Source organism: Malaclemys terrapin, chromosome 20 (assembly GCF_027887155.1).
Source record: "Malaclemys terrapin pileata isolate rMalTer1 chromosome 20, rMalTer1.hap1, whole genome shotgun sequence".
NCBI classification, from domain to species: Eukaryota; Metazoa; Chordata; order Testudines; family Emydidae; genus Malaclemys; species Malaclemys terrapin.
Genome location: NC_071524.1, coordinates 11748046 through 11768014, shown reverse-complemented (window position 1 = coordinate 11768014; position 19969 = coordinate 11748046). Strand labels below are relative to the sequence as shown.

Sequence of the window (19969 nt, the reverse complement as noted above, 5' to 3'; positions counted from 1 at the left end):
CATAGCTCTGCTCCCAGGTCAGCAGCTTCCTGCTCAGGTACATGATGGGGTGTTTCTCCCCCTTTGCATCAGTGTGCATCAGCACCACACCCAGCCCTGTGTCTGAGGCAGCGGTGAACACCATAAAGGGCTTGTCGAAGTCTGGGTTTCCCAGGACCGGGCCCTGGACCAGATCGTCCTTCAGCACGCAGAGAGCCCTCTGGCCTGGTCCAGATCAGCTTGTCTGGCTTCCCCTTCTTGCATAACTCCATGATGGGAGCTGACACAGAGCTAAAGTGGGGCACAAACCTCTGGTAGTGCCCTGCCATCCCACTAAAGGCCTGGGCCTGTTTCTTAGTCTGGGGCAGAGGCCAATATCCAATCACCTCCACCTTGATCGGCCCTGGCTTTAGGCAGCCACTCCTCACCTTGTGGCACAGGTACAATATCTCTTCCATCCCACCTTGCACTTGCCAGTCAGCCCTGTATCCTGGAGGCAACCCAGCCCCCTCTTCACCTGGGACACACGTTCCTCCCAGCTCTGGTGAACGACACAAATATCATCAATGTACACTAGGGTAAAATTCTCCACCCCCTCAGTAACTGATCCACCTGGCGCTGGCATATGCCTCCTTGAGGCCGAAAGGTAGGACTAGGGATTTGTACAGCTCCAAAGCGGTGACAAAAGTAAGTTTTAACCTGGTATCTGGATGCCAGTAGCCTTTGGTGAGATCCCCTGGTCATGGGGTACCGAGTCCCCCCCAACTTGTCAAGGATCTCGTCAGGCCCAGGCATGGGGCAGGCACCAGACATGGTGATGGCACTGAGCTTCCGATGGGTCGATCCCATTCTGTGTGGCCTATCTTTTCTGAGGACCAGCACCATGGGAGAGACCCCGGGGCTGGTGGATGGCTGGATCACCCCTAAAGCCAACATGTCTCTGACTTCTCCCTCCAGGGCCTGGGCTGTGTTCCCAGTTACTCTGAATGGGGAACACCTGATGGGAGGGCTGGCTCCTATCTCCACCCAGTGGACAGCTTGGTTAGTGAGCTCAGACTGGTTGGAAAACAGCTGTTGGTACGAATGCAACGCCTGTTTGATTTCTGCCTGCTGGGCAGGGGTTAGCCAGTTAGAGAGGAATCTGGTGGCACCTTAAAGACTAACATTTATTTGGGCATAAGCTTCCGTGGGTAAAAACACACTTTTTCAGATGCATGGAGTGAAAATTACAGAGACAGGCATAGATATACTGACACATGAAGAGAAGGGAGTTACCTTACAAGCGGAGAACCAGTGTTGACAGGGCCAATTCAGGCAGGGTGGATGTGGTCCACTCCCAATAATTGATGAGGAGGCGTCAGTACCAAGAGAGGGAAAATTGCTTTTGTAGTGAACCAGCCACTCCCAGTCCCTATTTAAGCTCAAATTAATGGTGTTAAGTTTGCAAATGAATTGTAGTTCAGCAGTTTCTCTTTGAAGTCTGTTTCTGAAGCTTTTTTGTTCTTTTTTTTTTTAAGAAGTGTTTTTTTACCCACGAAAGCTTATGCCTAAATAAATCTGTTAGTCTTTAAGGGGCCACCGGCCCTGTTATTTTTGTGGATACAGACTAACACAGCTACTCCTCTGATACTGGTCAGAGAGGTGTATTGATTCCAGCCAACGGCCGGCTTGTCTCAGGGAAGAGACCCATCAGGGGATCTTCCCCCCTCTCCCACTGGCAACACACGGCCAGTACCAGCCTCTCCCTGTCACAGTACAGCTCCATCACACTGACATGGTCCCCTCAGTGGCTGTGAGCCTGGTGGGGCAGTTCCACCGCATCGTTCTCCTCATTCAGCTGCTTGGCGATCTTGAAGGGCCCGTCCCAGGCAGCTTGTTCTTCCTCACTGGGATGAGAACCATCACCTGGTCCCTGATGGCATAGGAGTGGGCACTGCTGAGCGGTTGTGCCAGACCTTCTGCCTCCCTTGGGCCCTGGCTAGGTTCTCCCTGGACGGACCCATGAGCTCAGCGAGTTTTCCCCTCCCATTCGTCCCTCACCAAGTCCAGGGGTCCCTTCACTCTATTCCCATACAGCAACTGTAAAGGAGAGAACCTCATGGATTCCTGGGCCCTTCCCTGTACACGAACAGCAGGTGGGGTAAATACTTATCCCAGTCCTGCAGAAGTTGGCCCAGGAAAGTCTTCGGCATCATCTTCAGGGTCCCATTAAATCTCTCCACCAGCCCGTTGGACTGAGGGTGATACTCCGAGGCTCAGGTGTGCCAGACCCCACACGTCTCCCACAAGCACTGGAGCAGGGTTCACATGAAGTTGGACCCCAAGTCTGTAAGGACCTCATTGGGAAACCCCACTCTGCTGAAAATGGTCAGCAGCGCATCTGCTACAGTGTCTGCCTCGATAGAGGACAGAACCACTGCCTTTGGGTAACAGGTAGCAAAATTTACCCCCACCCGAATGTATTTTTCCCCTGCCTGGGTCGCCTTGCTGAGGGGCCCCACTATTCATAGATTCTAGGACTGGAAGGGACCTCGAGAGGTCATCGAGTCCAGTCCCCTGTCCACATGGCAGGACCAAATACTGTCTAGACCATCCCTGATAGACATTTATCTAACCTACTCTTAAATATCTCTAGAGATGGAGATTCCACAACCTCCCTAGGCAATTTATTCCAGTGTTTAACCACCCTGACAGTTAGGAACTTATTCCTAATGTCCAACCTAGACCTCCCTTGCTGCAGTTTAAGCCCATTGCTTCTTGTTCTATCCTTAGAGGCTAAGGTGAACAAGTTTTCTCCCTCCTCATGACACCCTTTTAAATACCTGAAAACTGCTATCATGTCCCCTCTCAGTCTTCTCTTTTCCAAACTAAACAAACCCAATTCTTTCAGCCTTCCTTCATAGGTCATGTTCTCAAGACCTTTAATCATTCTTGTTGCTCTTCTCTGGACCCTTTCCAATTTCTCCACATCTTTTTTAAAATGCGGTGCCCAGAACTGGACACAATACTCCAGCTGAGGCCTAACCAGAGCAGAGTAGAGCGGAAGAATGACTTCTCGTGTCTTGCTCACAGCACACCTGTTAATACATCCCAGAATCATGTTTGCTTTTTTTGCAACAGCATCACACTGTTGACTCATATTTAGCTTGTGGTCCACTATAACCCCTAGATCCCTTTCTGCCGTACTCCTTCCTAGACAGTCTCTTCCCATTCTGTATGTGTGAAACTGATTTTTCCTTCCTAAGTGGAGCACATTGCATTTGTCTTTGTTAAACTTCATCCTGTTCACCTCAGACCATTTCTCCAATTTGTCCAGATCATTTTGAATTATGACCCGATCCTCCAAAGCAGTTGCAATCCCTCCCAGTTTGGTATCATCCGCAAACTTAATAAGCGTACTTTCTATGCCAATATCTAAGTCGTTGATGAAGATATTGAACAGAGCTATGTCCATGGCCATCTTCTGAAAAGGCTCCTCTTAAGACAGGCAGGTGTCTCAAGGCTGCTTTACCCTTGTTCCAGGCCTTCCCCACCCCCTGGCAGGGGTCGCAGGACCTGCAGTACTGCTGGACTGTGTCAAAGACTCCGGGTCAGTAAAGGTTCTGTCGCAGCCTCTGCCTGATGCGTTGGATCCCTGGTGTCCCGAGAGGGATATCATGGGCCAGATACAGCAGCCTCCAGCGGTACTTCTGGGGGACTATCAGCTGCCTCCTGATCCTCCACGGTTCCCTTCCCCTGGGGGATCCTATTCCTGGTACAGGAATCTCTTCTCCCAGAGGAATCTTTCTCTGCAGCCTTCCCCATGCTGTGCCAGCAAGTTCCCTGAGCTTCTCTAAGGAAGGGTCCTTCTGCAGCTCAGCCTGGAATTCAGCGGCTGGAGAGGGAAGTGAAACCAGTTCCCTCTCACTGCCTGCAGTCACAGCCCTCCAGACTGGAGCACTGGGATTTGGGCTCTCTTGGTGAAGAGCCCCCATCTTGATCTTGGCCACCCTCTGACCAGGCGTCTCTGTCACCAGCAGTGCCCGTTTAGCTGCTTCCCCCTGCCCTGGGGCCTCTTGCACCTCTGGACAAGGCAGCCCTGGTTGGCAGCCATCCCGCCCTGGCTGTGGTTCCCCACACTCAGCTGGGGTCTCTGATCCCCCCCCGGGCTCAGTTTCACCCCTGCTGTCCCAGCGGGGCAGGCAGCGAGCCCGCTGCTTTGCTCACAGCATCAGAGCCAGCGTGAGCCACCTCCCCGCATGTGCAGGGGGGTGGGGAGCATTTCTCTGTCCCACTCAGCTCCAGGGCTCTGGTTACAGACAGGCAGGGCAGCTGAGCTTAGCAACTCCTCCCCCACAGAGAGCAGAGGCCACAGGTCCAGCTGCACCCCAGACTGCCTGTGCTGTGGCACTCGTGCTCCCTTGGCAAGGGCTCAGTTTCACCACTCTTCAGGGGCAGCAGAGCTTCTGGGCATGGCTGAGAGAAACGCAGCAAAAGCACATACCTGCCTACTACTGTGGGTGCATCTGAGGACAAAAGACAGCCCCTCAGAGCCCCGGTGCAGATACTCAAGGGCTTCCCCTGCAAGTTAGTTCATTTTCCAGCTCAGTTCACTGCCGCAGATGTGGGGCGAGTTAGTGTTTGACATGCCAGCCACCGAAATGGCATCTCCCTCTTCAAAACAACCTCCCCAAGCATGATGGGAATGGCACGTTCTCCAGGGCTCCATAGTCCTGAGATCTGCCCCACTGGGACACCGGCTCTTCAGAGGGATGCCTGTGGGGGCAGAACTGTATTTTCTGAATTTTTCAATGTATGTTCTTTCGGGCATGTGCGCTAGACTCCTGGCTGGGGGTCCGACATGCACGGGAAATAGCAGCAGCTGCTCATTTAATGACAGCAGAAGACCTGGACCCCAGCACCAAGGCTATGAATTGAATCAGCTGCTGAAACAATGCCCTCTCCTCCACACTCCCTTGGCAAAGGCACCTGCACTCAGCAGCCCACTGGGCACCGAACGCCAACTGTGGGCTTGCAGGAGACACAGGCATGGGCGTGGATGGGAATGAGGTCTGTATGGAGTAAAGCGGAGCAAGCTTCCCAGGCAGCCGCTCCGAAGAGCCGTCACAGCATGGAGCTTCAGGCCACGGGGGCAACGCAGGGGCTGCGCGCCCGTCTCACAAGCAGCGACCCGGTGCTGAAATAACCGAGGCCAGCAGCTGCAGCCAAGCTCCTCAGAAGTCACCCTCCACCCATCATTATTAGGCTTATGCTGAAGCCAGTGTCCCTAAAGCATGCCAATGCATCTGCCCCGCAGATGGCTGTGATCAAACAGCTCGGCAATCAAGGAGAGTGACCAGTGTCCAAATGGCAGTGCAGCCCCCAACCAATTCCCATGGTCCAAATGGAGCAGCAGAGAGGCCAGGGCAGGGCACATCACACCTGTTACTCACCCTCAGCCACTCTGAACATGGCTCTGTTCACTGCAGAAGAGGTCCTATCTCCTCAGGCAGGCACATCTGCTGACTGAACTGCCCTGGACTCCTGCCAGCCCTGCAGAGCCAACACAACAAACCAGCAAAGCCAGCGTGGCTCTTGGAGGGCAGGCTGGGTTGGCACCTCTGCCCTGGCATCACCTTCACCCAGCTAGCAAGGGGCTCCCGGAGGCAGCTCAGCCTGTTCAGACAGAACTGCATGCCGCAAGGTGATTTTTGAAAACAGGGTTCTGGGTGCTGGAGTTAAAAATGTCGTTCCTGACACTGATAACATGCCAGTCACCTGGCTTGACCTATTTCTGGGAGGTGCTCAGATGGGGGCGGTCTGAGAACATTAGCTAATTCTGGCTTGCATAAGGAATGGGACAGCTTTAAAATGTTCTCTGTATTGTTTCTCTTACCATAACTCAGTGGCACGACCTAATTTGGATGCTGTGTGATCATCCCATTTTAGAGGACAGTGCAGAACTAGTGGGGAACAGAGAATGATCAAGGCCTGGAAAACTCTCAAATGAAGATACCAAAAACAAACAAAAAAAACCAACAACCCAGATTGTAACCTTGGAGGAGACAAGATAAATGTCTATAAAACAATGACAGGTCCCGGAGAAGGTGCTTCTGTTCTTTCTGCCTCCTAACACAAGAACAAAGACCTTCCATTGAATTACAAGGCGGCGCATTCAAAACCGACACAAGGAAATAATTTTTCACACGACGTGTAATTAAACTGTGAAAGTCATTGCCACAGGAAACCACTGAGGCTAAGAACTTAAGATTCAAAAAGGGACTGGACATTTATGGGAATTAACAAAAAAACCCATACATGTGGGCGGGATATTAAACCTTGGCTTCAGAGTTGAGCCCCCAGGATGAGACCTGATGAGAGGAGATTATTTCACCTCTCTTACTAGGGGGTTCTTACACCTTTCTCTGAAGCAGCTGGTGCTGGTGGCTGGGCTAGATGGGGTTCAGTTCTGATCCAGTCTGGCAATTCCTATGTTCCTAGAGGACCCTGCAGCCAGGGCAGATGTGCAGAGAGATGAAAGAAGAGGGCAAGGTTTAACTTAACACCCATATGAATTTATTCAATCCAGAGTCCATAGTAGAGTGCAATGATGAGAAATGGGACTTGTTCGGATAATCAGCTCTCTTTATGAAACAGAGACACAACTCTGAGAAACTCCTTAATGTCCTAAACACCTGCACAATGGAACGGCGCTCACAATGATTACTGGATGAGTTTGACTTTAAATACAGAGATACGGGGGTTCTCTCCCATGGATACAGCACATCACATGAATGCCACCAAATTGTCAATCCCTACCCGCCCCAAAGTTACTGGAATAGAAAATAAAAAGCTTTGGAGTCAGAGGACCATAGCAGCTTCCCCCCTTCGCTTTCTGTCCAGTATCCAAGGGGGAGAGTGGAAAGTTAGGCTTTTTTTAAAAATTAAAGTTAGAGCAGGTTAGTCCTTTTTCTTGTCCTCTACTGTTTTCTCCGTCTGGGCCCCAGGGGAGCCATCGGCCACGTCCTCTGTCACTGGGGCAGGGGAGCCATCAGCCAGGCCCTCCTTTATCACCCCCTGGGTGCTTGTTGCCTCCCCATCGGGTAGCAGTGCAGGGGCACAGTCCACTGGAGTGGTACCTTGTGTTAGCTGAGGGACTTGGCCCTCCCCACTTATCCCGAATTCGTTGACGCGCGTCAGATCCACCCGGTAGATCCAGCGCTGATACAGGTAAATGAAGAAGACGACATCTGTGGGAAGAGAGCAGAGCGAGCGTAAACAGCAGCCAAACCCCAGGCCAGATGCCCAGTTCTCTGAACTGCCCAGTTCTCGGTCCCCCATGGCCTATAAGTGCCTCGTGAACTGCTTGGCAAGAGACCCCCAGGCATGAGTGACAGCATAGCTCAACTGCAGCCCACAAGGGAGATGCTGAGGCCCTGGGGCAGAGAGGAGGAGGAAAGCTCTTTTCTCATGCTGCATGGGGAACTCACAGGCCAGCCCATGGAGCCATCACTGGACTCCTGGAAGGCTCAGTGGGAGAAGGGCCATGCAGCTGCAATAAGCCGAAAGAAGTGGGGACTTGAGTGCTGGGATGGGTCCCAGCTAAGCCTGGGCGATCCCCACACTGGCTGGGGAGACACAGACATGCTACACCCCCATCGCCAAGTAGCACGGCATGCTCCAGGCCTGTACGACACGTTTGTAAAGAAGACGCATTGGCAGGGGATGGGAGGCTGGCACTGAGCCCCTTACCGTCTCGGAGGCAGCCTATCCTGTACATCATGGGCATTTTGATCACAAAGGCAAAGAGGTCATCGATGAAGGTGTTGAGTGCTTTGTAGGTGAGCATCCTCCAGGGGAGGTGGGCTACTGACTTCAGTTTGTAGTTTATGAACAGCTGCGGAGTCATTGTAATAAAACCTGGGGAGAAAGAGGGAGAAGTCAGGCGGTGGGCCCCTAGGTTAACTCCAGCCAAGGAAAGTACAGCGTGCGTCTGGGGCAGGCTGGATGCCAACAGAGCTGGCCCGGGCCATGGAGTTGTATCCTGGCAGAAATAAGGGCAAGCCTTGCACACAGCAGGTCTGCCATAAAGCAGGCCCCAATCTCTACGGAGTTCACCACACTCAGAGTCCCAAGAATAAATTGCTGAGGCAGAGGCCGGGGGGAGAGACTGTCTCAGCTATCTGAAATGGCAGAGTGATCAGACTGGATGAGCAGAGTGGTTCCTTATGGCCTTAAAATCTATTAAATACAAGAAGGCTGCTCAAAACAGCAGGCACTGCAAGGAAGAAGGCGCCTGAGCGAGTAGTGGTGAGATTACATGAAGGGCCCGAGGCAACCGATGCTAAGAGCAGGACAGTGGGAGGCAGAGAGGAGGAGGAGGCAGGCTGCCACAAGCCCAGGTAGTGCTTTAAAACAAAGACCAGTTGGCCTGGAATCCGAAAGGAACAGGGAGCCATAGCTTTGGGAGGCTGGTCAGCAGCAAAGCAAGTGGAAAAAACAAGGGAGTTTGGTTTTCAATGCAGGTCGGGTGTTCTGTGGGTGAATTGCAACACGTTAGCTAAGGGAGGTCATGGCAGCCTTGCAGAGATCAGGAGACTGCAGGTCAGGGTGGACTGATTTAAATCACCTATCAGGAAACCTTGATTTAAATCACTGATTTTAATCTTGCTTTGCTTTGGCACTGTTTAGTTCTTTTCCTAAAGAAAGGTCAATTCCCACTGGTTGGTAACAATTCAAACATGCTGATGTGCAACTAACTATACAGCCTTTACATTCCATCGGTGTTTCTATTGGCTAGCCTGGAGGACACACTATATATCTGTACATATTTTAACCAGTTATATAGCTTAACATACATTTATACAGATTCTTAATTTTTATTATCTGAGAAAATGGTGAATGATGTTGCTTATTTACTACAGGATTAATTTTTACTTGTGATTTATCTCAAGTTGCATTTGCATGGGAAAAAAATGCAAAGAAAAAAAATCCCAGCATTTAAAAATTGTTCCAGTAGTTAAATAAAACTACCTTAAGTGTACTGGATATATAAGGGGGGGGGAAATAATTTTACCAAATGTGTTATGCATTTAAAACTGATTTATTGAAGAAAGGAAGTATTATCTGTAGCTAGTAAATTGAACCAATTGTTTCTGGTCACTATGGCCTTCAAGACTTTAGAACTAATAGATCTCATCCTCTCACCTTGGTTTTATTCATCGATTGGAAGAGGAAAACAAGTTTTCCTGCTTTTCAACTCCTAATCGGTTTCTCAGCTCTGAATTAACCAGTTGAATAAATGGGGACAAAGGAAAACTCTCTGCACTTGCAGAGGTGACCACTGCTGTCAAAATAGGGTTACCATATTTTGTGCCTCCAAAAGGAGGACACTCCACGGGGCCCTGGCCCCGCCCCCAGCCCCGCCCCCTCCCCAAAGTCTCCGCCCCTCCCCTGCTTCCCGCGAACATTTAATTCGCGGGAAGCCTGGGCAGGTAAGGGGGGGTGTGGGGGGAGGAGGTGCGGCCCAGGCTGGCCCCCCCGGCGGCTCCAGCCTGGGTCGGCTCGGGCCCTCGGGTGCCGGCCCTGGCCCCCGGCCGACCACCCCCGGCCCGCCCAGCACTGCCGGCCCCCGGCGGCCCAGCGCACCCCCCGGCTCCCGGCCCCGGCGGCCCAGCGCACCCCCCCGGCGGCCCGACCCCGCAGCCCAGCGCACCACCCCGGCGGCCCGGCTCCCGGCCCGACCCCCCGGCTCCCGGCCCCGCGGCCCAACGCACCCCCCCGGCGGCCCGGCTCCCGGCCCGACCTCCCGGCCCAGCGCACCCCCCCCGGCGGCCCGACCCCGCTGCCCAGCGCACCTCCCCCGGCGGCCCGACCCCGCTACCCAGCGCACCCCCCCAGCGCACCCCCCAGCGGCCCGGCTCCCGGCCCGACCCCCCGGCTCCCGGCCCGCGCACCCCCCCGGCCCCGCGCACCCCCCTCGGCGGCCCGGCCCCGCGGCCCCGGCCCGGCTCCCGGCCCGGCCCCGCGAACCCCCCCAGCGGCCCGGCTCCCGGCCCGACCCCCCGGCTCCCGGCCCGGCCCCGCGCACCCCCCCAGCGGCCCGGCTCCCGGCCCGACCCCCCGGCTCCCAGCCCCGCGGCCCAGCGCACCCCCTCGGCGGCCCGACCCCGCGGCCCCGGCCCGGCTCGGCTCCCGGCCCAGCACCGCGACCCCGGCCCAGCCCTCCCTCCCGATTTTCCCGGACATGCCCGGCTTTTGGGGGATTTCCCCCCGGACGGGGATTTGAGCCCCCAAAAGCCGGACATGTCCGGGAAAATCCGGACGTATGGTAACCCTAGTCAAAATCACTTTGGTAAACTCAGGGTCCAGACGCTTAGCCAGAGACTTCCACCATTTCAGTGGCTTGACTTTCTTTAAAACTTTGGCAGCACACACAAACTGCTTAATATTATTTTTTATTTAATTGTAGTGATTTTAATAGATTGTAGATTTAGTCCTTAATACAGGCTGTCATAACTGCACATTGAATTTTAAATAATGTTGGTTTTAAGAAGAAAGATGTATTGTATTTAAATAAAAAATCTAATTGAAAATCTGATAAAAAAAACAAACCAACTGTTAGCCCCTGCTGCAGGTGGGACAGCCAGAGGCCCCCCTCACGGGCTCCACCTGAAACAAGCAGCAGTCACGGACTGCAAAAGCTCCAAGGTGGCAGCATAATGGGGAATGTGCAGGCCCTAGTGACAAATGCAGACATGGCCTTAGTGTGAATGCTCTGCTGTGGAGGAGAAAACGAACAGCTAAAGTCACTGGAAGAGAAAGGAAACAACTGGATACAGCAGGTTCTTTCAAGTGTTCAGGGAGCTTCGCCCAATGGGAACAACCCACACATTGCCCAGAGGGGGGAGATGGGAGAAGATGGCATCAAGGAAAACAAGAAGATGTGGGAAAAATCAATCGGGAACTTTAATCTTCCTTTCCCATTTCCTCCCCCCGCAGATAGTCTCTATCCTAGACACAGAAGGAAAACGCTGAGGACTTATCTACATGTCAAGCCAGGACATGCATCTACAGCCCACCAGCTTTCCACATAGTAAACTCACCACATTGTCACTGCTACAGTTGCTTCGGAGTGCAGTGTGCAGCAAGCTGGTGCCTTGCAGACAGGGCCAGTACAAGGAAGTTTCGCGCCCTAGACGAAACTTCCACCTTGCGCCCCCCCCCCCCAGCCCTGCGGCAGCTCCCTGCCCCCCCCCCCGTGGCAGCTCCCCACCCCAGCTCACCTCTGCTCTGCCTCCTCCCTGAGCACGCTGCCCCTGCTCTAATTCTCCTCCCCTCCCAGGCTTGTGGCACCAAACAGCTGATTGGCGCCGCAAGCCTGGGAGGCGGGAGAAGTGGAACAGCAACGGCATGCTCGGGGAGGGGGCATAGCAGAGGTGAGCCGTGGAGGGGAGCCCTGCGGCAGCTCTCCCCCCTGCCCTGAGGCACCCCCTGCGGCAGCTCCCCACACCCCCGGCCTGGGGAGCCATGCGACAGCTCCCCACCCCTGCTCACCTCTGCTACGCCCCCTCCCAGAGCATGCTGTTGCTGCTCCACTTCTCCCACCTCCCAGGCTTGCGGCGCCAATCAGCTGTTTGGCGCCACAAGCCTGGGAGGGGAGGAGAATTAGAGCAGGGTGGCGTGCTCGGGGAGGAGGCGGAGCAGAGGTGAGCTGGGTTGGGGAGCTGCCGCGGGGGGGAAATTGGGGGCACCACTTTTTGGCACCCCAGGCAACCACCTAGTTCGCCTTAATGGTAGCACTGGCCCTGCTTGCAGATTCCACCCTAGCTTGCCGTGCTACAACTTGCTGTGTGGACAAGGCTTAAGAGCCCCAGAGCAATCAGCAGCCCACCACTGAAAGGCATCATCAAGAAAAACAAAGGGGCCAGAAGTCTTGAGCAATGGCTCCGTACGAAGTCATGTTGCCCTGGGGATAATGGGTACCCTGAGGAATGCTGGGGAACTCCCATTGATAACTGCCCCTGGGGGAAAAACAATGCACAGCCCCAAACCCCCTCTTGGCCCTAGGAAACGAGCTGAAGCCAGGGGCGGGGATTATGCAGGTGAGTTTCTCTGAAACCCGGGCAGCTTGTCTACACTACAAACGTGTTGCTTGGATAGCTATGCTGGCAGAGCCCCCTCGTGGGGACAGTGTAATCCACCAGAAGCACTCGTGTCAGTGTGTGTGTGTCAACGCCAGGGGTTTTTCCAGCATAGCTATGTTGGCTAGGGAATGTGAGAGTTTCCCCACACTCCTAGGGAACAGAGCTCTGCTGGCAAAACTTTGCAGTGTTGACTAAGCCTATGAGGAGGAGACACTGCAAACTTGGGAACAGCCTCTATGATCACAGCCTGCTTGGATTCCATCAGTTCATTTAGGCAGAAGAGGTTCCACCCGAGTTCACACTAGCAAGGCTGGACATTGACCCACACAGAAAAGGCAGTTGCCCAGCAATTCACCAGCACGCACTGTCAACGCACGGGATACGGCAGGAAACAGAACCTCTCTAAACAGAAGCTGAAGTTGCTACAGTAACTCCCCCAAGAGCAGGGAGTATGGCCAGGAACAGACTAGAAGTGTGACTAAGTGAGGGACAGTGAAACCTAATCACTGCAGCCGAAGCCCATGGGGAATGTCAATACCCAGAGTCTGAAAGGAGATTGGAGGTGCCTACACAATACCGCAGGGCACGCTTCCAAGTTGGGGTTAGGAGACAGGAACGAAGAAACAAGGAGACTGAAGCCATCTGCTCTGGATCGTGAGACAGAACACGAGAGTGAGACATGAGAACATAGAACATAAGGGCCATACTGGGTCAGACCAAAGCTCCATCTAGCCCAGTATCCGGTCTTCTGACAGTGGCCAATGCCAGGTACCGCAGAGGGAATAAACAGAACAGGTAATCATCAACTGTTCCATCCCATTGCCCATTCCCAGCTTCTGGCAAACAGAGGCTAGGGACGCCATCCCTGCCCACCCTGGCTAATAGCCCTTGATAGACCTATCCTCCATGAATGTATCTAGGTCTTTTTTGAGCTGTTACACTCTTGGCCTTCACAACATCCTCTGGCAAAGAGTTCCACAGGTTGACTGTGCATATTTTCTGTGAAGAAATATTTTTTTGTTTGTTTGTTTTAAACCTGCTGCCTATTAATTTAATCTGGTGACCCCCTTGTTCTTGCGTTACAAGGAATAAATAACACTTCCTTATTTACTGTCTCTGCACCCGTCATGATTTTATAGATCTCTATCATATCCCCCTTAATCGTTTCTTTTCCAAGCTGAAAACTCCCAGTCTTATTAATCTTGCCTCATGTGGAAGCTGTTCCATACCCCTAATTTTTGTTGCCTTTTTCTGTATACTTTTTGTAATTCCAATTAATCTTTTTTGAGACGGGGCAACCACATCTGCACACAGTATTCAAGATATGGGTGTACCATGGATTTATATAGAGGCAATATGATATTTTCTGTCTTATTATCTATCCCTTTCTTAATGATTCCCGAACAGCAGATGTGAAGCCAGACCCTTTGCATGCGATATCAGGAGCTGGAGGGCTCCTTACTAGTACGTGCAATTCAGTATCTCTTCTCCCTGCTGAAAGCTCATCCCAATTGCAGCCATACACGTGACCAGCCTCTAACAGGTGCAGAGCACTATTCATGGCCTCCCCCGAGTGTGGGTGGACCCTGAAGCTGGGCGCGAGAGGCCGGGAGGGGGTCAGGAGGCCTCGGATGGGGCCCAGCGACTCCAAACTCAGGCACCTAGAACGCTGCCTTGTGCACTACTCACCGAATGTCAGAAGGAAGCCATAGAGCATGCTCAGGACCCACGAGTACCAGCCCTTGTGCTCCATGTACAGCAAGCTGTACACGGCGTAGCAGCCGAGCAAGGGGAAGAGAATCCACGAGAGATACCGGAATGCCATCTGGGGAGGCAATATTCAAAGGTGACCAGTCAGCTGGGAGCCACACAGAATCCTGCTCAGGATGGGAGGGTGGGGGTGGGGGGAGGAGGAGAGGGAGGGAGAGCCGAGGGTACTGGGGCCCGCTAGTCACATACCCACCTCTTTGCAGGCCTGCTGCCTTGCTGGCTCTCAAGCCCTGGCTTCACAGTGGGGGACTCCGGTTAAAAGGGGGTTTCTGTACAGCGCATGGGGTCACAAGGTGCTGGACACATCCTTTCTCACTCACTTGCTAGCGCATCACAGCAGGGCTGGAAGCAGGGTCGCAATCCTTGTTCCCTTCTGCCACCACAGCCACCAAGGAGTGAGTGTGCTCCATGCCCCTTGAACACCGGTCGCTCCCGGGGCTCCACCTCTCAAAGACAGAGGAGGGGGCCAGTAGAGCTACCAGGGGTTCTCAAACTGGGGTCATAACCCCTCAGGGGGTCACAAGGTAGCCACTGACAGCGCTTAACCCCCATTAAATTACGCACCCCCCATTTTTAATGAGGGGGGAATCACCTTCAGAGACTTGCTGTGTGAAAGGGGTCACCAATACAAAAAGTTTGAAAGCCACTGAGCTACACCCATACACTGCCTCCCTGGCTCTGGGGATCAGACCAGCAGAGTGGACAAGAGACGCACCTTGGGCACCCTTTAGCAGTTCATGGCTATGATGTTTTGCTGAGATTCCCAGCTGTGTGAGGGTGGGACTGCACCATCACACACATGTGGCTTAATGACAACTATGCCTCAACACCTGCAGCCATGCCAGAAGGAAAAAGATTGAAGGGTGTAACTTGCGGTAGCAAGGCCTAGTGTGGGCACTGGGCCACACACTGAGCTGATGGAGGGGATAACGTGGCTGCAGACAGGCACATGGAGGGCATGCATCACTCAAGCAGCTGCCAGGAGTCAGAGGTGAGATAGACCAAGGGGAGTAGCAAACTGGAGACATGAACACCCATGCGTCCATCCAGCAGAGAGGGGAGGAGGAACAGAACTCAGGGCAAACAAGACAACAACTAGAACGTGCTGTGGGTTCAGCTCTCTTGCAGGCCCCAGTGTAGCCCAGCTTAGCTAGGGAGCTGCTGTCCTGCTGGGAGAGCAGCAGCTTCCCAAGGAATAACGTAGAAGGGATGACCAGGGAAACGCTATCCAGGGCACCTCTCCTCTTTCGGGAGCAGGATCCTAATGCAGGGTACACCTGGGTCCTCTCTTCCCGGTCAAGGGGTCCCATGTCCAATGGCGTAGAAAGCTAACCCATATTACCCTGGGCCCCCACCTCCCAGAGGGATCCTACCATGCGCTGAAGGAAATCCCTCTGCCAGGCATTGGACTTACATCATCGTAGACTTTAGTAGACGATTCTATATATGTTGATTTGTCTTTGAAGGTTAAACGTGGAAAAATCCCAGCGACTTTGTTGTCTCGATCCAGCTGTTTATCGACAAGAGCAGAAGTTACAGGGGAGGCAGTACATAATAAAGGCCACCAACCTGTCCCCAGGGGGGACCCTCCTGAGAAGACAGCCTAGCTGGGAGGTGAGCTCCACATGATCACTAAGGACTAGTGTCTATTGTCCACACAACAGATTATGTAGCTCCCTCCCCCACAAGCCTCGTGTATCAAGGCCTACTAAGAGGGCAAATTATCAAGCAATGGAATGGCTCCAGCATGACCTAGCGCATCAAAAACTACCTTCCTGTATCAGGCCTGGATGGGTCTTGGAGGATGGACATACCAGTTGTGTGAGAAATACCCTTCGTTCATGAATCAATCCTTTCGGTAATCAAATGCTCATGTGCAGAGACTAGATGCACCACCTGCCTTGTGCAAGTGCAGCGTACATGAGGATCAGTGTGTCTAGCAGTGATGCCCTAGACAGAGACAATACTGAAGAGAACTACTTTGAACAACAAATGTTTTCAGTCCTACATGTCAAGATTAACTTCCCTAGTATTATCAAAGATCAGTGTCTTTTTATGGAAGCAACACATCCCCGTATTAATTAAAACACACCGATTTTTAAGCATTTTCTTGACTCTCTCTCTACAAAAGTGTTCACGGTTTGTCATGTTTGGCACCACCAGGTTCGTGGGAGAATGGGCTTTTGAATGATACTCAGCTCAACCCATTTCCGATGACACTATTATCAACATTTCCACTGACCATAGGACCTGGAGCTGGGAGGCAGCAAGTCCCCCGGCCAAGCGGCAGAGTGACACCACTGAAATGATGATCCTGTAGATTTTTACCTCCCAGACCTTTCTATCACTAGCTTGCCCTCAGGATGCGGTTTTATTACTCCCAGACTAAACAGGAGATGAAGGCAGGCCTGCTGCTTTGAATAACTGTATCGTTTGTGTCATGTCTGCAATCCACTGGCAGTTTTTATCAGCACACACTTGTTCCAGATAGACCCCCATCTCTCCAGCTTGCAGGGTCACCATAGTGAATAAGTCACCAGGAGTGAACAGAACAGTCACACTGTGAGCAGACCATGGAACAGAACCTGAGTTGCCAAAGTCCCACTGCAGCGCTGGGGTGAAATCTATTCATGCAACCCCTCAGCTACGATCCTTGGACGCAGGATGCCTATGGGAACCCGGAGAAATTCCTCAAGCAGTGGAGCCCTCTCAACAGCAGACCGAGGCTCCAGCACACTCCCAGAGCAGATCAACAGACGACCCTCTCCATCTTCAAGTCATGCAGCAATACTCAAGTCATGCAGCAATACTCACCTCTTCTCCACATCGTTTCCCAAACGGCTACAAAGGAAGCAACTGCAATGGGCCACCTCAGAAATCGCAGCCCAGAGTAAGCGTGGAGCAAACCGGGATGGATCTCACACTCACTAGCTTTCTGCTTACACTGGCAAGGTGGAGAATTGGGTCTTCTACACAGGGCAACCCTTCAGTCTGTGCATATGCGGCCCACAGTGCATTACCTGGGCTGCAGGGGCCGGGTGGCAGGGGAACGGCAGCACTGTACCCCCAATCCCGTGGGGCCCACACGGCTGCCCCGGACCCCCAACCCTGCACAGCTGCTCTGACCCTGGACTCCCACATGGGGTGGGCCGGCAGCCCCAACCCTTCCCAACGAGGCAGCGGGGAACCCGGCGGACCCTTGGCATATGGACCGGCCTTTAGCACACAGCTGAGTCGCATCACAGCTGTGTACTAATTGGGCCAAATGCGGCCTGCAGGCTGAGAACTGCTGGTCTAGTGCAACGAGCCACGTGCTTACCCTGACATCCATGACTTTTGTGATTTTCCAGAGGTCTATGAGGAGCCCGATGAAGACGCTGACTTGAACCACAAAGTTAGTTTCGTTGTCCAGGATGTAGAGAAGGACCACAAGTGACTGAAATACCCCGAAGAACACAGAGCGGACGGAGAGCCCCTCCAGAGACTGCCTGCTGTTCCAGAACTGGATATCTAGGAGCCAGAGAGAAGAGCATAGAGGGAGAACTTCCTGAGCATAGGGGGGCCCTTCGGGGGCAGCTAGAGCCGCACTGCAGGGAGGAGTTTCCAGCTTTCTCCGCTACCTCATGAAAAGGAGCAGAGCACAGGTCTACTTGCAAATGCCTTTCACTTCCATGAGTGGGAGTGAGTTGTGTTTCCCCGCTGCATGAAGAAGAAAATGGTCAGGCCAGCTCTGTGGGCCATGAAGGTGGTTCAGAAGAACCTGGCTAGAACCCATCCAGTGTTGGCAGCACACTGACTTTGCCCTCTCCATTACGTTGTGGATACAGACTCCCCTGTGGCTGGTAGGTGTGTGGCTAGTGTGTGATCATTGTGGGGTCATTATACAGACTAAACTCCCAGCAGTGTCAGAGGCATGCCGCTTGCTGCCCACAGACTTTGTAAGGGAAGCACTTGAAGTTTGCAAGCCCCACAACAGCTGAGGAACCTTATGAAACTGGTGGTTGGCAGAATGGAGAGAGTGCTCCTCCTGCCCTAAAGCACATTGGGGGGAATGGCAAGGAGCAGAGTGCAGAGAGTTAGGGCAGGTAGCAGAGGGACAGGTCAGCTGAGTCAGCCCTGTGGGGCCTCAGCAATTCATCACTGGAGAGCCTGGGCCCAAGTGACAGCAACTATGTTTTCCATTTAGTCACATCCGTGCTCTTCACCTGCCCCAGGCGTTCTTCCTCTTACATTCATATTGCCACCCTAAGAGGGGCACTGAATAACTCTGTAAGGCCAATGCAGACCCAGGTTAAAAACCCTTCCTAAGAGGAGTGAGGACTGGAGCCAAAAAGAGGAGATCTTCACTGCACAACTTACCATTTTTGAAGGCAAGAAACTCAAATATGCTGTGAACGATGGAAACGACAATGGTCAAAGCCAGCAGATATGGATTGGTCTCCAAAAGAGCAACCTGGAAAAGAAAACAAAGACGTGAAGAGCCTATCCTGCCCCTCCAGCCAGGCCCCACCCAAAGGGACCCAGAGAAGGCAATCCAGACAGAACTGAGGGTTTCAGGTGGACAAACGGGAGCCAGAACGTGTGTGGAAAAATAACCCAACCCAGAGAAGCTTTAGTAGGAACAACTGGGGGAAGCAGAAATCACAACAGATTTCAGAGTCACAGGAAACAGTAAGTTACATTACATCTAAGTGTGTGGGGTACTGTGGATACACTCCCGGGGACTGAGCAAAGCCCGCTGTGTCTGGCTTTCACTCCAGCCACAGTGATAGAGCGAGGATAGGCCCTAAGCCTGACAGCTCAGAATAAAACTGCAGTGAGTGGCACAATCGAACTGTTATTGCCTGCGCCAGTCTCAGAACTTATTTCTGTAAGAAGGGATACGGCATTAATAGGATTAATTTCTAAACTAAAGGAGAAAGCTTTTAAAATAAACAAGGCACTTACATCAAAAGGTACACATGTAATTTTAATGGAAGCCTTTTGTAAAACCGCATATACCGAACACTGTCTCTTGAAAACACTGTTAAAGGGGACCAGCGCTGTCCTGGTTCCTCATGCCCTTCCAGAATGAGGGAGGCCAATTCCTTACACACGGACACTGCTAGATTAGGAAACGCAGATCCCTGCCCCCATGGGCCCCTTGGGGAAAGCACAGTACCCGTCTCAGACCTCACCAAGTGACTGCAAATACTGCCCAGATTAACAGTGCTGCCCAGAGCACAGGGAGATTCGATACGAGCAGCAGTGCGGATCTGAACCCCTGCTGGGCACAGAGAAAGTGGTAGGCTTTGTTAGGGAGGGCTGAGGTCCTGCTACAGGTCCAGATCCTGCTGCCAGCCTCACAACGGAAGAACTACGGGATCACTTTCCATCCCAACTTACTTGTGTTTTTCCAGTGGTGGAGTTTGGGGGATGACGCCCCACATTAATGGCAATGCCCCAGGCAGCTGTTGATGGAGGGGGGGATGGGTTGCAGTGGCAGAGCCAGAGTTTAAGGCCGAAAGGGAACAGTCTGGCCTCCTGTCAGTCACAGGCCACTATCCCCCACACTAGCCCAGAAACCAAAAGGAGACCAAAGCATCACAACCCACAGGCGACTGGACAGGTTGAGAACAGGAGGGACCGAGGGGCACAGTGCCCGAGGCCCCCCGCAGTGGCAGGGAAACAATCAAGTGAGATACACCCAGCTAATCTGGACAAGTGACCAGCACCCACACACAACAGAAGGCAGAAAACACTCCCTCTCTCAACGTCCCTGCCAATCTGACCTGGGGCAAAAATTCCTTCCTGACCCCACATACAGCCATCCGTTCAACCCTGAGCACATGAGCCAGAACCAACCAGCCAATTACCTGACCGAGAGAATGCTCGGTACCACCTCAGAGATCTGGCCACCCCCACAATGTCCTATCTTCAGCTATGGCCACCTCTGATGCTTCAAAGGAGACAAAACCCTCCCAGAATACATTGAGGGGCGGGGGAATAAATCTATGTCTGACGGCCAACTGAAACCCTGTAGGACAAACCCCCAGGTTGCTGAGCCCTGCCCCCCACCATCCCAAACAACCCCCATCAGACATTTGCTCTCAAAT

The 19969-nt window shown here is 53.0% G+C and overlaps 1 protein-coding gene across 2 annotated transcripts in view; it reads right to left on the bottom strand.

Annotated features, from left to right (window-relative positions):
• Positions 1-6153: 6153 nt before the first annotated feature.
• CLPTM1 (CLPTM1 regulator of GABA type A receptor forward trafficking) overlaps positions 6154-19969 on the bottom strand; it is a 48917-nt gene continuing 35101 nt past the window's right edge. For both annotated transcript variants that reach the window (XM_054010094.1, XM_054010095.1), the window contains exons 9-14: positions 18234-18327; positions 17194-17384; positions 15289-15384; positions 13794-13929; positions 7711-7878; positions 6154-7208 (exon numbers count right to left, since the gene is read on the bottom strand). In XM_054010094.1, the coding sequence (XP_053866069.1) occupies positions 6919-7208; positions 7711-7878; positions 13794-13929; positions 15289-15384; positions 17194-17384; positions 18234-18327 (975 nt within the window). In that variant the 3' untranslated portion in view covers positions 6154-6918. The remainder of the gene's footprint in view (positions 7209-7710; positions 7879-13793; positions 13930-15288; positions 15385-17193; positions 17385-18233; positions 18328-19969) is intronic.